The sequence below is a fragment of the Neolamprologus brichardi genome, chromosome 13, assembly GCF_056152115.1.
Source record: "Neolamprologus brichardi isolate AB-2024 chromosome 13, ASM5615211v1, whole genome shotgun sequence".
Taxonomy (NCBI): domain Eukaryota; kingdom Metazoa; phylum Chordata; class Actinopteri; order Cichliformes; family Cichlidae; genus Neolamprologus; species Neolamprologus brichardi.
This window is the reverse complement of record NC_142116.1, coordinates 10,428,491-10,442,563: the sequence shown is the minus strand read 5'-3', so window position 1 is coordinate 10,442,563 and position 14,073 is coordinate 10,428,491. Positions and strand designations below refer to the sequence as shown.

Genomic DNA, 14,073 nt, shown 5'->3' with positions numbered 1-14,073 from the left:
AGAAGGAATCTGTCTGTAACCAAATGTAGACCACAGTTTAGGATCTATTGACTTATTTGACTATGGCTAGTATGTAGCAAAATACAACCACCTTGTTTCAGCTACATTTATGATGATATATGTTTTTTACATAATACCATCACATTTGAATTTATCAATGACCCTGCTGTGAGGCAGTAATTCCACCCCTAAAAACAACACGTCAGCGAGCTCTCAAAGGGTCATTGTGATTATACCTGTTTTGAGCAAAGCAAGAGGTAATGGTTAACTCTGGTTTCTGGTGTCAAAATTTAAAAATATTGAAAACCTAGCCTACAGCTCTGGAACCAGGCTTTATTTTAACATATGATATCAGTGGCAGATTTTTAAGAACAAATTTATATCTTTTATAACTTAAGATGCCTTTTGACCCATTTTCAACAAGCCCCCCAGATGTGATATCCAGTTCAAGCGGTCAAACAGATAGGCGATACTCCCATACCAAGGATTGCAATGAATGTTAATCTTGGAATATTAAAAATAAACGATTACATTAGCTAACATGCTAGCAGAAGAGAAGCTAGTTGTAATGCCTATATAGAAGCTCTCCATAGAAGCCAATACAGAGAATGGATCTACAGAACATACTATTTTAACTAACAGTCAGTGTTTGCTTTTAACAGGATTAATCACTGACATTTGGCCCACCCTCTTTTACTAATAATTTATTACCAAATCACCAAGCTTGCCTAATCCGTGATCAACTTGAGTTTGTGTTTAAATCTAACCAAACCTTGACTGCAGCGGTGTCAGATGCACAACTTATTTCATTTTCAGTAGTGAAGTGTGAGTAAGCCATACGTTCAGTAAACTCTCCTATGTGTTGCTCTACAGGGACATTCCAAACGCAGTTCATCAGAACCTGTTGGCCTGCTGTTGCTGCATTTTAAACGACCTCATGATTATACCAGCAGACAAACAAAAGGCAACTCCAAATCCAATAATTATTCTGGATCAGCTCTGTTGTCTTGGTTTTTTAATACACTCCCTGAAATCTTCATGAACACTCTTTGAATGCTAATATTAAGAAACTGATTTTCTTTCCTTTTTAATACTCACACTCAGCCTTGGTAAGATTTTGGATGGACTTTATGTGTTGCTCTCACATTAAACTGTGAAAAAGAGAATAAGACTGCATCTCTTTTTGATTATCTTGTTAGATACTGGCACTTTAATGCTTTTTTAATCTATTCGCTTCTTTTCCGTGTGATCATGCGTGTGCCTGTGTGGGTGGGTGTTACTGGAGTTGATGAGCCAGTTTCTGTTCTTCTCGCTTATTGGGAGCCCTTTCATTGGACTGAATCAAAAGTCAAAGTCTCACTTTCTCTGTTTCTTACTCCCCCTCCATCTGTCTAACAGTAACTCTGTGCTGTTACTTAATAAGCCTTTAACTTTATTAATATATGTTGAAACGCCTCGGCTGCAAATGAGCAGGATGATTACTCTGCACAGCCTCTAATAATGATGTTTACATACAGCAAGTGTATGTTTAAGCGTGAAGTGGGAATTACATAATCACTCTGTATGTTAATTAAAAAATCCAGCAGAAGAGAGACACTAGTGATAAAAAATACAGGTATAAGATAGATAAATTATATGTATGTATAAAAAAAATATCATTTGAGAACAGAATTAAATAATAATAAGAGAGTCAAATACAATAATACAGGAAAATACTGACACTTGACACGTAGCACTAATGTTTGTGTGTGGACACCATATTTGTTCTCAGTCCACTTAACTTACATTGTTTACACTGGCTTACACACACACAAAACCACACACGCACGCACACACACGCACACACACACATGCACACACACACACACACACATGCACACACGCACATACACACACACACACACGCACACACACATGCACACACGCATATCTGTTATTCTCAGTCCATCAGCACATTTTATCATGCTCTATGCTTTATAATAAACAGAAAATTAAAAATCACCTGTACTTAGTAGACGTGCACAGCCAACATAAATATGCAGCAGATATCTAAAAGAGACATGCAATAATCCTAACTTTTGTTGATATAAAACTTATTTAATTATTTAGTGCACGCGCCTGTGTGTGTGTGTGTAAATGGGAGAGACGAAGAGAGAGGAAATAACCATCTATCTGGCTCTTAGTATCACAGAAAGCGATGAGGAAAGGACCCAAGCAGGCTTGGCAACAAAAGGCTGATAAGAAACTTGAACATTAACAAAGTCCCAAAAGGCACAAATAGAACCAAAGTGGCATGATGAGCACAGAGACAGAGCACACTGAGGAGCATAACAGATGAACTAGCAGACAAAGGAGGAACACAGGGCTATATATAAACACAGAGCACTAATTGGGGAGCAGGCAGAATACTAGAGAAAACAATTAACAGCAGGTAAAACCAGTCGGGGAAAAGAGAACTAACCTTCAAAGTAAAACAGGAAATAGCCAAAGGACACTAACACAAAATTTAATAGAAACATTTAATAAGAAGTCAGGAACAAAGGCACACAGAGGGAGACATAAACATAGACACTAGGGAGACTACTACTACTACTAATAACAATAATAATCTAGATGAAATAAAACTTAGACTCTTCAGTCGAATACAGCAAATACACGAAACAAAGATAAAGAAATGTTGAATTTAGATAGAAATCAAAGCAAGAATCAAGAACACATAATGAAAAATGTGAAGCGCTAGAACAAGAGTGAAAACAACAAAACCACCCAAAAACCTTGGAGCCAGACCAGAGGTCATGGCACTTCATCTTTCTTGCATTTTTTATTCTACCTGCCCTCACCTGACTCTCTCTCATTGTGTGTATGTTTGTTGATTTTTATAGAGATATGATTCTCACAAATGTTATGTTTATATTCTTGTCGTTGGGCCACAGTCTTTAGCTGTCTTCTTAATTAAGCAGTAATATTCTATAAGCCATAAATGGGGTTAAAACAAGGAGGAAAAAAAGGCCACTAGACAGCTGCAGTTTACGTCCATGTCTTTTCAGACTCAGTGTGTGTCCTTAATACTTGGTAATTAATTAATTAAAGAGGTGGACAGTAAAAATTCAGTATCTGAAAACCTTGTGAAATATGACCACATTTGTCTTTCCATTCCTCTGTTATAGTGTGGAATTTTTTTTCCGTTTTTAAGGGGATTATGACAGTGTGTCATGGTCACAGTCCCTGTTCATTTAACTGAAATCCATTCTTGGGTTTCAGGTTTTCATATTTTCCTAATGTCTCCTAGTGTGTTTCCTGGTTTTTGTCTACCTCTGTTTATGTGTCTGTTTGCTTTCTTGTTTTTAATCATTCTCAGTTCCTGTTTTATTTTGGTAAAGAGTTTTTTGTGCATCTCTGATGTTTTTGCTTCCTTTTTGATTTCACCTATGCCCTAAGACTTGTGTGTTTGGACTCCTCTTTCCCCTTTCAGGTTTCATATGCGAGTTCAGTTTTGACTCTCGTGTATTAATGTTTTGCTTTAGGCTTTACCGTATGATTTCTTGAGTTATGGCCATGGTGGTTAAGCTGGTATGAGGAGGAGTGCACCCATTTGGTCAATCCAATTTTGCGTAATATCAATTAAGCAGAACTGAGTTACCTTACTCTGCTTAATACTAATTTTATCTCTTATAAACTTATAGACGCACTCCAAAACAACCCCAGTTTCTTATGTGACCCCTTGAGAAAATTAATTGCCCACCCCTGAGTTCAGCTCTTGCAGTTCATGTCTTTGACCTGCAGGAGGAACCTAGAGAAAACCCATGCAGGTATTCAGTTCATATTGGTTTGATTTACTGGGATGGAAGTTTAGATATGCAGCTGCCAAAGCATTAGCAATTTCAGCAAACAGTATACATCAGTAAAAATGCATTAGATAGATTATTAGGACTGGCGTGTATGAATTCTATGTAGTTTTTCTACTATGCGAGTGTGTGTTTGAATGATTGCATCTGCTGTGCCATATTTTTCTTCTGCTTCTTCTTTTTCTTCCTTCCCCTTTACGTCACTGTGGGTTTTAGCCCATGGGGATGGGGTAGAGTTAAAAAAAAAATAGATGAGCATGGAGCCAGACTGGGTAGCCGTAAGAAGAAGGAAAAACTTGACTGGCAGGTTGATGGAGATAAACGCAGGATGGGACTGGGAGAGAGAACGAGGACCTGAGATGGAAACAAACATTAACTTTTAATGGTCTTTATTGGAGCGAAGGGATGCAGATGGGAGGGAGGAATGGAGGAGGAGGAGCAAGTGAGTAGCAGACAGTGTAGAGAGATTGAGAGAGAGAGGCAGAGAGGGTAATACAGGAACAGAGAGAGAGAGAGAGAAAGAATAGGAAAAGCAGGCAGACGGTGAGAAAGAGGGAGGGGGAGCTGGCAAGGGGGAGGGCTGGAGGCAGAGAGGCTGTGTGTCTGGAAGAGGCGAGGATCAACTCAAACGGCTGATAATATTCCCTGGGTCAAGTCATGGAACATGATGGTAAGTTTCCTCCTTATATAATAAGCTGTACTTCCTTGTATATCTTTCTATTTTTTAAAGGATCCAGTGTCTCTCTGACTTTGTGTGTCTGTGCAGCAGTAGCAGAAGCTACTGGGTCTTCACCTAACATGCTGTCCTTTGCTTTGGTTGTCACCTGTTAGCCTAGGACTGCTTTACATGTTAAGTGTAGGCATAGGCTGTAAATCCTGGGTCTGTATCACCTGAGTTATGAAACACTCTGGTTAAAATGCTCACGTTTAGCCTGAAGAAAGAAATGAGCACACAGTGGGGGAAATAAATGGGGGTCATATAGCGCTTTAATGTCCCCATTATTAAAGCCTTTAATTATTTTGCAACTTTTGTATGAGAGTCTGACTTTCTTCAGGCTCGAGCAGTTTTTCTAGTAACGCTTTACCTTGTTTCATTATTTAAAATAAATATGCAGCGCATACCAGTGACAACACCCAGTCATGCAGTATATGCATGAAAACTTAAGACTCAAGCATCTGTTTGGAATATTAATAAGATCCTATTGTTATTGAGTGTCGTAGAGGACTAAATGACATTAAGGGTTTCCATATCTTCGCTTAACTACACCTCTAGTGTCCTGGTAGGTTCAGATTTGTTGATGACAGAAAGAGTTTTTGGCAGTGCTCATGAAGCACCGATCGTTCTGTGCTTAATGTAAAAAGAAATGATTGCTTTTGAAGTCTGTTCACAGTTGCATTATAGCATTAGGGTTTCTCATATGACTGACTGAAGACAGCATCTAATGGCTGTAACTTTGTTATAAATATTTCTATAGAGAATAGAAAACTTATTAAGGATAATAATTCCTAATGTGCTTGGCTGGAAGCCATCTTGGGTGTGCTAGCCAACATGAAAATGGTAAGTCTGTACATTGGTTGGTGTCACACACAACAGGAGGGGGCAGGCAGGCTATATCAGTCCCATGTTATCTAATGTAGTTTAATTACTGTTTGCTGAGGTTGTCATAACATATCACGGTGTTTAATAGCCAAAGCCCCTGCTGTCATGCGTCAATAAATCAAGCCCGAAATTTTGAACAAAGACGATTGTTGCTGTCCTAGGTAAGCTTTACAATAAACTGCTTTAACCATTGTGTGATTTTGCCTTCACTGGCAGACTTGTGCTGAGACCCAAATGAGTACACAAAATATTATTGCTGCGGTGAATTTGTAAAACAGTGTTTTGCAATGCAAAGCAGCATCTGCGTGTGTGCGTGCATTCATATGCATATGTTTGCACAGACCATAGTTGGTCATAGTGCTACTGTGTGGATATATTTCCTCTGCCCACTCTTGAATGCATGTGTTTTAGAGAAAACACAAGGTCAGTCTGCAGATTTGCACACGCTTGTATAACATGAGTCATTTACTACTGCGTCTGCAGTCTGCACTATATCGATACAGGTTAGACTCCTACAGACTGTTGATAACACAACAACCTCTGCACTCAGCTGCTAAAGTTGAGATGACCTTTCTGAGGGGGGAAAACCACACACACCTAACTTCAGTTATGCCACAAATGCCACTGTGCTTGTTTGTGTTTCTCTCTCAAACATGAATATTTAAATTACAGAGGAAATTTGACCTGGTAAAACGGCATAGTTTCAGACTGACAGATTGGCGTACTTGTTTGACAGGTACACCAGATAAATCAGTACAACTCTCTTACGTTTTTAAAGAGAATGATCCTCATGTCACTCTTTGAGCCACTAAGATATCATCATAGGGGAGAAGATGTTTTATTATTTATCCTGTATTTTAAACCTAAACTGTTTTATGGTATCTAACCTTTTTAAGTAACCATTTTCAAAACAGCTCTTACTGTCAGTAAGAGCTAGCAGGACAATGGCCAAAGGATCATCATCAAGCGGCGAGTCTACTCTAAAACAAACCATGTTTAGCCTTCAAAAGAGAAGCAATGTCCTCACTAACAGCCACACAACACAACTGAGCAAACATGACTGACGTGCTTAGGACAGCTGTTTTTGTAATTAACAGCAGCTCTTGGGTAAATCTAGCCTTATATAGTTAGACTATTGTGTCCTCTTAAGCCTTCACATCACACACTTTTAAAACAGTCGTGCCATTGCCATTTTCTCTTACGTGCAGTTGCTCTTACATTTTCCTGCCACGGTGGCCATTATTTTATGGTTATTATTAAAGACCCCACAGGACATTAACGGTCTTTCCTTCAGCTCTTTTGGTCCTCATCTGTGCCTCTTTCTCAGCCTTTCTCGCTCTCTTTCACCTCTCTCAAGCTCACGTTCTCTTAAGCTCTCCGGCTGCCTGTCTGGCAGGATGTCAACTATTGATTTATACAGGCAACATTTTAGCAGTGATGGCGGCTTATGGGTTGTGCCAAACAGAATACAACAAACAAGAGATCAGATTTCAGACAAGCCTGCTGGCAGATGGAAAGAGGGATGACAGTAGCCTTTACTGTATTGTTGCATTATAATATTGTACAGTTAATATTACCAGTTAAAAATGCTTTTATTAGGTACATAAGAGGGTTGAGAGTGGAGAGAATAGGCAAACTTGTGTTTATAAGACTGGATATTAGTTAGATTCAGATACTGTATTGAGACTTACATCTGTTGTGTAGAGATGAGATGATCATGAGCAGAACTACATTTGTCCAATATTAAACTATGATTTTTTTTTTTATTATCAGCAGGAAAAAAACTGTAAAACTGGAAATTCTTTCTCAGTACTTAGTGGCTATGTACTGTAAAAACCTAATGAAAGAAGAAGTAAGTTTGAAGTGAAAGTTCACTAAAGGCCTCCCTCTACCGACACTAAAACTGTATCCACACTTGGTACTGACCAAAAAGTTGGCATATTGACGGAATCAAAATGTGTTACAGTGCAATGGAAGCAGTCTTAATGGGTAAATGCTGACATACACGAAACACGTGACTCAAAAGTCCAGCTTCCGCTGCACCAAACTGATGAGGCAAAGGCTTTCTCAAGTTATTACATGAAACAAACGCAATTACCAAGTTTCTTCTTAACCGCTTCTTCTACTTTGTTTTCAACATTGATGTATTAGAGAGAACTGTTTTCCATCATTTGAGGTTTGACTGGCACTTATTCAATCAACAATGAGATCTTATCACACTGTCAGTTTCTGTAATGTTTTAACGATCCATTTGGAAAATAAGTGTGCCCAACCCTTAATATTATTATACAGCAGAGCTGCGCAGTATTTGTTCAATAATTAAGACTATCTTTCATGTTTTTTCTGGAAATTTTATTAAAAAAAAATTCTAATTATGCACGAAAATCTGGCTATAGTAATATGCTGAATGAGAAAATGATTTAAGGTGGTTTAATACTGCAAAATCTCCTAGTCTATGCAAAAAAAAAGTGCTGTTTTACTGAATTCTGCTGAATATTATCAAACCTGGCAAAGATGAATAAGATACTGTAAATGTTGCTGATCATATATTTTACAGACACTATTTTAAATGAATGAAACATCACAGAACTACAGAGATTGACTAGTTTTACACTGAGACCATTTAAAATAAGTTCCTCTCTTCCCAGCTTAGTTTGCTTGTATAACAGGGCCTGTTCCTGGCTGAGTCACACCTGACTGTTATGACAGTTTGCAGTCTGAATCATGATCCTGGTTCAGACAAGTCCCGTCACTGACTCTTAAAAAGGTTAGTTCAATCATAACACAGAAAATCCATTAGGTGAACTTCACATAGACCTCCTTAAACTGGTTGTGCTGTGCATGTAAAGGACAGCCACATGTACAGAGTTATGAAAGCGCAAAATAATATTAGGTTAGGACAATTTTCTTAGACTGTGCTCTGGGGGAAAAAAAAAACTTTGTTTAATAAATAAATCAAGGGGAGGGGAGAAAGGCTCTGAAAAGAAGCACTTAAACAATTATTATCTCTTGTTCTGCTGAGGCTACTACTTAATATTTGATGACTCTCTTCCTTTCCTCTGGCCCCTTGCCCCCTTCACTTCTCTTGTCTCTCCTTTTGCTGTTCCGGTCAGAGAATTGGTCAGACTCCCTCTGTTAATCTCAGTTATTTAGTGTCAGGACACGCAGAGTCCATTTCCTGAGGTGTTACCTTGAGAGATTCATTCTCATACTCAAAGCTGAGTACTCTTGATTTCAAATAAATCCCTAAAAATCTTGCACAGATTTACAGCACAAGTATTAATTTCATCTAATCAAAATCTTGCGTCTGATCAGTAATCTGTTTTTCAGGTAGTTTACGTGTGAAACGTGGTGATGCTGCACTGAAAAAAAAAGTTCTTTCAATTTACTTGATTTTATTGTGTACATCGGTCCCACATAATATGAATAAGTATGACTGACTTAATTTTCCACTTTCCAACAAGTAATAATTACTTGTAAAGCCAAAGTATTTCATTCACATCAGATTACTTTATAAAATCATGTTCGATGTACATACTGTTTATCTGTTACCAAAATATCAATGTATTACGTAATGTTGATATATTTCAAAGTTTAACACCAACGTATTTTTGATTGTCAGTGGTACTTAATGAAATTGTGTAACATAAAGGCATTATAATTATGTTCCTGCAACACAAATTATGGCTTTAAATCCTACTTAATTATTTTAAGTCAACTTCATAAAAATTCAGTCCTTGGTTTCTTCCCTATGTACAATATAATAATGTAAATATAAACTAAATGTTATTGACAAAAAAGGCACACAAAAAAAAGTGCTGAAAAGTTCACCTTTATTTTAACAGCAGTGAAAACAGCAAGCATATAAACTTGTTACACAGTTTTAGAGATTGCCTGCAGATATAACTGAAAGAAAGATTTAAAACATTTGTAAATATTTCCCCTGAAAACTGACCTTAGCAGCAATACAAGAAAGCTACAAATAAGTGCTTATTAATGATCCTGTCATCTTACACATATTTGTATTTAATTTCACAATTAAACGTTTGAAACTAAATTAAGCCTACTTAAAAAAAGAATCAAAAAGCATCCATGAACAAACAGGCTTCCACAAATATAACTTTTTTTGCATTTAACATTTCTACAACTCCTGTTACCTGGAGTTTAAGAGACAGAAACCAGCAAGCTGCTTTAAATGATCAAGTCTGTACATATGTAGAACAATTTCTTAACAATTGCTTAAATTGGTCTTCCAAAACTCAAAGAGGCAGCAAGCTGCTATTAATGATAAGATATATCTTCATACATATCACATTTTGTATTTAGCTGTACAGAATTTTTTTTACTAAATTGAAGCTTAAATGACACTGTCACATAATACCAAACACCTAAAGGAATCTTCCTTTTGAACGTATAAGCAGGATGTAAGGGTTGACCCAGAGCACATTGCTAAAAAACCTCTGTAAACATTTCTCGCAATACAATACCACCAAGAGGAAGAAAAGAGAAAAAAAAAGTGTCACCTTGAAGTGCAGTCACATGAGAAAAAACAACTACAACAACAACAACAAAAAAAACCCCAAACAAACAGTATCAGCAGTATAACATTGCAGTTTTTCGTTTTGTGTTCAGTAAAGAATTGCTGAAGTGCAGTCTTTGACTCTTCAATGAAACAGACGGTTTTTGAGAGCAAGAACTTTGTTGGAGAGTTTAGCTCCATCCAGTTCCATGAAAACCTTCTGGAAAACCTCAAAGGTGTAGCGGAGGTCAGCAGGGTAGGCAAGGTTTAGTGCATACATGAGTCCAAATAGCATTACCACAGCAAATGCTACATTATCCAAATTCTTCACCACCCTGATGCCTTCAAGGACAACTCCAATGTCTTCTTGTTCATCTGCTGAAGCTTGTTCTTTAAGAAGATAAATTCCAACAGTGGTGTCTTCAATGGCCTCATTGATGGCGTCTTCATCCATGTCCTGTAAAAAAATACATAAATAAAATAAAAGAAGTCATGTTACTCAATCCATGGCAAGTGAGCAATATGATGTACTGGTGAAAGTCACCCCCCCCCCAAAAAAAAAAAAATACCCCCAAGTACTTACCACATACTCCCGGATAAGGTTGTCAGGATCTTCACCCATGTAGATACACACTCCCTTAATGACACACTCACGTCGAGGATCAACATCTTCACACTGAAATGAAATTTGTGTGATTAGTATTTTCAGTCAGCCCTTCTCATTGATTTTAGGTTTTAGTACTGTACTTTACATGAATGCTTTCAAAGTAAAGGCACACATACTAATAAAATTGACAAAGTAAAGATTAAAACAAAAACAAGCAGATGTAAAAGTAGTACAAAATGAGAGCATTTATCATTGGAAAAACATTTACAATTTTTAACCAATTAAAAGTTTTGTCCAAAAGGGGTCATAGTTTTGTTAAGGCTTTATCACTTACATTATCCATTTGTGCCACAATTTTTTTCAGTCTTTGTCCAAGCTGTCCTCCTCTTCTTTTGAACAACTTCACCAGGTTGTCTAAGTGGAGATCCATCTGAGACAGGAACTTTGATTGAAGGGGGATTGTGGTAATTCTTTTAAACTCAGCATTGATCTGAAAACATCAGCACAAAAGAGTGAGCTTCAAATGTTTAACACCAGGAAGAAGGCCACAATCACCAATGCTGAAGAAATGGGCGGTTAAATGTGCCTAAAGTATTTTAGCTTAACACCTCTTTCAAGAACCCCCGGTATGAGTCAAACTTTACCTCATGGACATCAAATAGAGCAGGCCATCTTGCCATGAAAGCCTCTACCATTGGTGCATCACGAACAACTTCATGTCTTCTGTAGGCAAAAGTCTTTTCCATCTTGAATTTCACCAACTCTCTGTTGTTCTTCTTCTTTATGTCCAAGAGTAAAGTTTTCCGCATTGCCTCCAGGCTCTCCTCAGTTTCTTCTGGTGGGTATGTTGGGCAAAAGTTAACTTCTGCCCTCTTTGCTTTTTTGACACCAAAGGCTGCACTGCATCTTCCAACAGGTTTGTTCTTTAGAGAGTTTACAGTCACCTCTGGGCAGCCCAGTTTTCGTAGCTGGGTGCGATAGTTTGAGAGTTTATATTTTAAACTGGTCTTCCATCCTCCAAATCCAGTGTTGGAGCCTGTCTCAGTTAGACAGGGATGCTTCTTGATCAGACTCTGAGCAACTTGATCCATTTCTTTATCACTGACATACACTTTATACTTCACAATTTCCTGCACCAAACCGTCAAGGATGGCTGACTTCAACTTGGGATCTGGAATAAGTGCAGTTCCATTCTGATTGTACGCAATTTTTGCCTGCTGAAGTTGTAATTCAGCATCATACGAAAACTTGGGCACATAAAAGACAGCAGGCCAAGAAGATCGTGAGCTTGTTGACTCACTTGATGACAACACATCCGTGTCCACAGATCCACCAGACAGGTACGAAGAATCGTTAACAGAGGAACAGCTGAGGGCTTCGGAGTCCTGGACAGGTTCAAGAATGATATAATCCTCATGCTGCATAGTGGTGGGTCTTGACATGTCAATAACTTTAAGAGTCCCTCTGTCTGCCACTTCTGAAACTGAGGTAAGATTAAGGAACTCATTCCCAAACAAGGAATCCATAAACTGAAGTCTGAAATTGCCCTGAAGACCACACTGTCTCTTGACTTCAACAATGAGATCCTCAATTGATTCAGGTGGTCCATTGGAGAGAGTGAGCCTTTGACAGGTTCCATCAGTCAAGATGATCTTTAGGATCACAGGGGTCCCCATTTCAAGCAGCTATTCTGTAGACAAAAAAAAAAACAACACATCAGACACCCAGAAAGAATAATTTTTTTCAGTTTAGTCTTCATACAGTTACCCATACATATCAGTCAGTTATAAAAGGTCAGATATACAGAAAAAAAAAAAAAAAAAAAAAAAAAGATAGAACGTATCTAGTGAAATACGTGTGACTGAACTTATTACAAATATTTGCACACCTTTTATTTCTATATGCCTTTTTAAAGTCACCATGCGGACTGATCCGATCTTGTAGTCAACCAGTGGATAAGTGTCAAGGAGTTCACGGAGTGAAACAAGAGTGAATATTCTTGCAGACACTGGGTTGAGCTCAAAAGCTCTGTAGTGCTCCCTGTACCAGCCACCAATCTCTCTGACAATGTAGAATATGCTCTGGTTTACAATGCAGATGTGGTTTATTTCACAGAATTCTGGCAACCCACCAGCTGCCCTGTGGGCCAGTACCATTCCCTTCCTATAGGTTATGCCCTTTATTGTCACACACTGTGCAAGGTTTATCTCTAGAATGTCAGGGAATGTTTGCCTAATGACTCTAGCCATCTCCTCTTTAAGCAAATCCACTGGAAAAGTTGATACAGCCGAGACCTCTAGTTCAGACTTGCCAAGAGATGGGGAGCTTAGATGGTAAGCTATCATCATCTGATGCTTTGAGGCTAAGGAGAGAGGCACATTCTTAAAGCAGCTTGTGTGTCTGATGACCTGCTTGAAAAAGCTGTGTTTGGCCTCAAAACGCATTGTCCACAGCCAAACAACTGGACCAAAAAACCTAATCATCTGTGGATAGTGCTCCAAATAATGGTGTTTTGGTAGTAGCTTAACATCAGGAAACAATGCCTGGTATCGCTGTCTGTGCTCTATAATTTTGCTTTCCAAAAAAGCCAGAGAGTCATCACTATGCACAGGGGACACGACAAGTTCTGTGATATCCTTCAGAGTCATGAGAACAAGCCATGCAGGCTCATCTTCAGGCACAAGTGATCCAACTAAAAAAGGCAAGAACCGGAGCAAGCTCCAGTTCTCATGCGCATTTCCTCCAACTGTTTTGGTGCTAGAGAAAGTTTGTGACACTACATGAGGTCTGTTTGTCTTATCTTCCCATTTGTAGGGGAACTTCAGAATCGCATTGTTTAAGTCGGCTAAAGTGAAAAACTTCTTTGATATAAGAACTGTCAAGCAATGAGCCAACTCTACTGGGATTATACCCTCAAAAACATCGTGAGCAAGATCAGGCGGATAACCAAATATGACATGAAAGTGGGACAGATTTTTGGTGAAGACACATTCTCTTTTCACTCCACAACAGCCTGTACCTGTATCTTGGGCTTGTTTGACATGGACCTGGTGAAGCTCTTTGCTTCTTAGTGTGAAAGCACCAGACGCTACAGAATACAGCTGAATATCACTGCTCTTCCCTGTGCAAAATCTGCAATAGTATTCTACAGAAAAGCTTTGCATAAATCCTGCAACACTGTGTGCTCCAAGGTTATCTGCGATTACACTTACGACTGTACCTTTAACTGACTCTCCTAATAGTGGAACATAAACGCCATGTTCTTCAAGAGTTTTCAGATCCTGTAGAAGAGGTTCCAAGATTTTGTCATAACCATAGGTTTTAACGTCAGTGGTTTTGCACAACACTGACAAGTAGATGGACGATAAGGAGGAATGAGATCCTGAAGGCAAGTTAGTCAAAACCCAATAAATGGCACAAAGCTTGTGTTTCTTCCGTGAGGTACCAAGGGGGTTACAGACTTCAAAGTCATCCACATAAAAACGTAGGGAAATCCTTAGAT

At 38.4% G+C, this 14,073-nt stretch overlaps 2 protein-coding genes across 2 annotated transcripts in view; one reads left to right on the top strand and one right to left on the bottom strand.

Moving 5' to 3' along the window:
* Window positions 1–4,392: 4,392 nt before the first annotated feature.
* phactr2 (phosphatase and actin regulator 2) overlaps window positions 4,393–14,073 on the top strand; it is a 42,552-nt gene continuing 32,871 nt past the window's right edge. The window contains exon 1 of the mRNA XM_087850121.1: window positions 4,393–4,515. Within this exon, the coding sequence (XP_087706247.1) occupies window positions 4,503–4,515 (13 nt within the window). The 5' untranslated portion in view covers window positions 4,393–4,502. The remainder of the gene's footprint in view (window positions 4,516–14,073) is intronic.
* LOC148099903 (uncharacterized) lies at window positions 10,110–11,746 on the bottom strand. Its single transcript, XM_087850480.1, has 4 exons — window positions 11,216–11,746; window positions 10,906–11,061; window positions 10,548–10,640; window positions 10,110–10,421 (listed from the first exon to the last, which is right to left on the bottom strand). The coding sequence occupies exons 1-4, from the start codon at window positions 11,660–11,662 to the stop codon at window positions 10,110–10,112; spliced, it is 1,008 nt and encodes a 335-aa protein (XP_087706606.1). The 5' UTR covers window positions 11,663–11,746.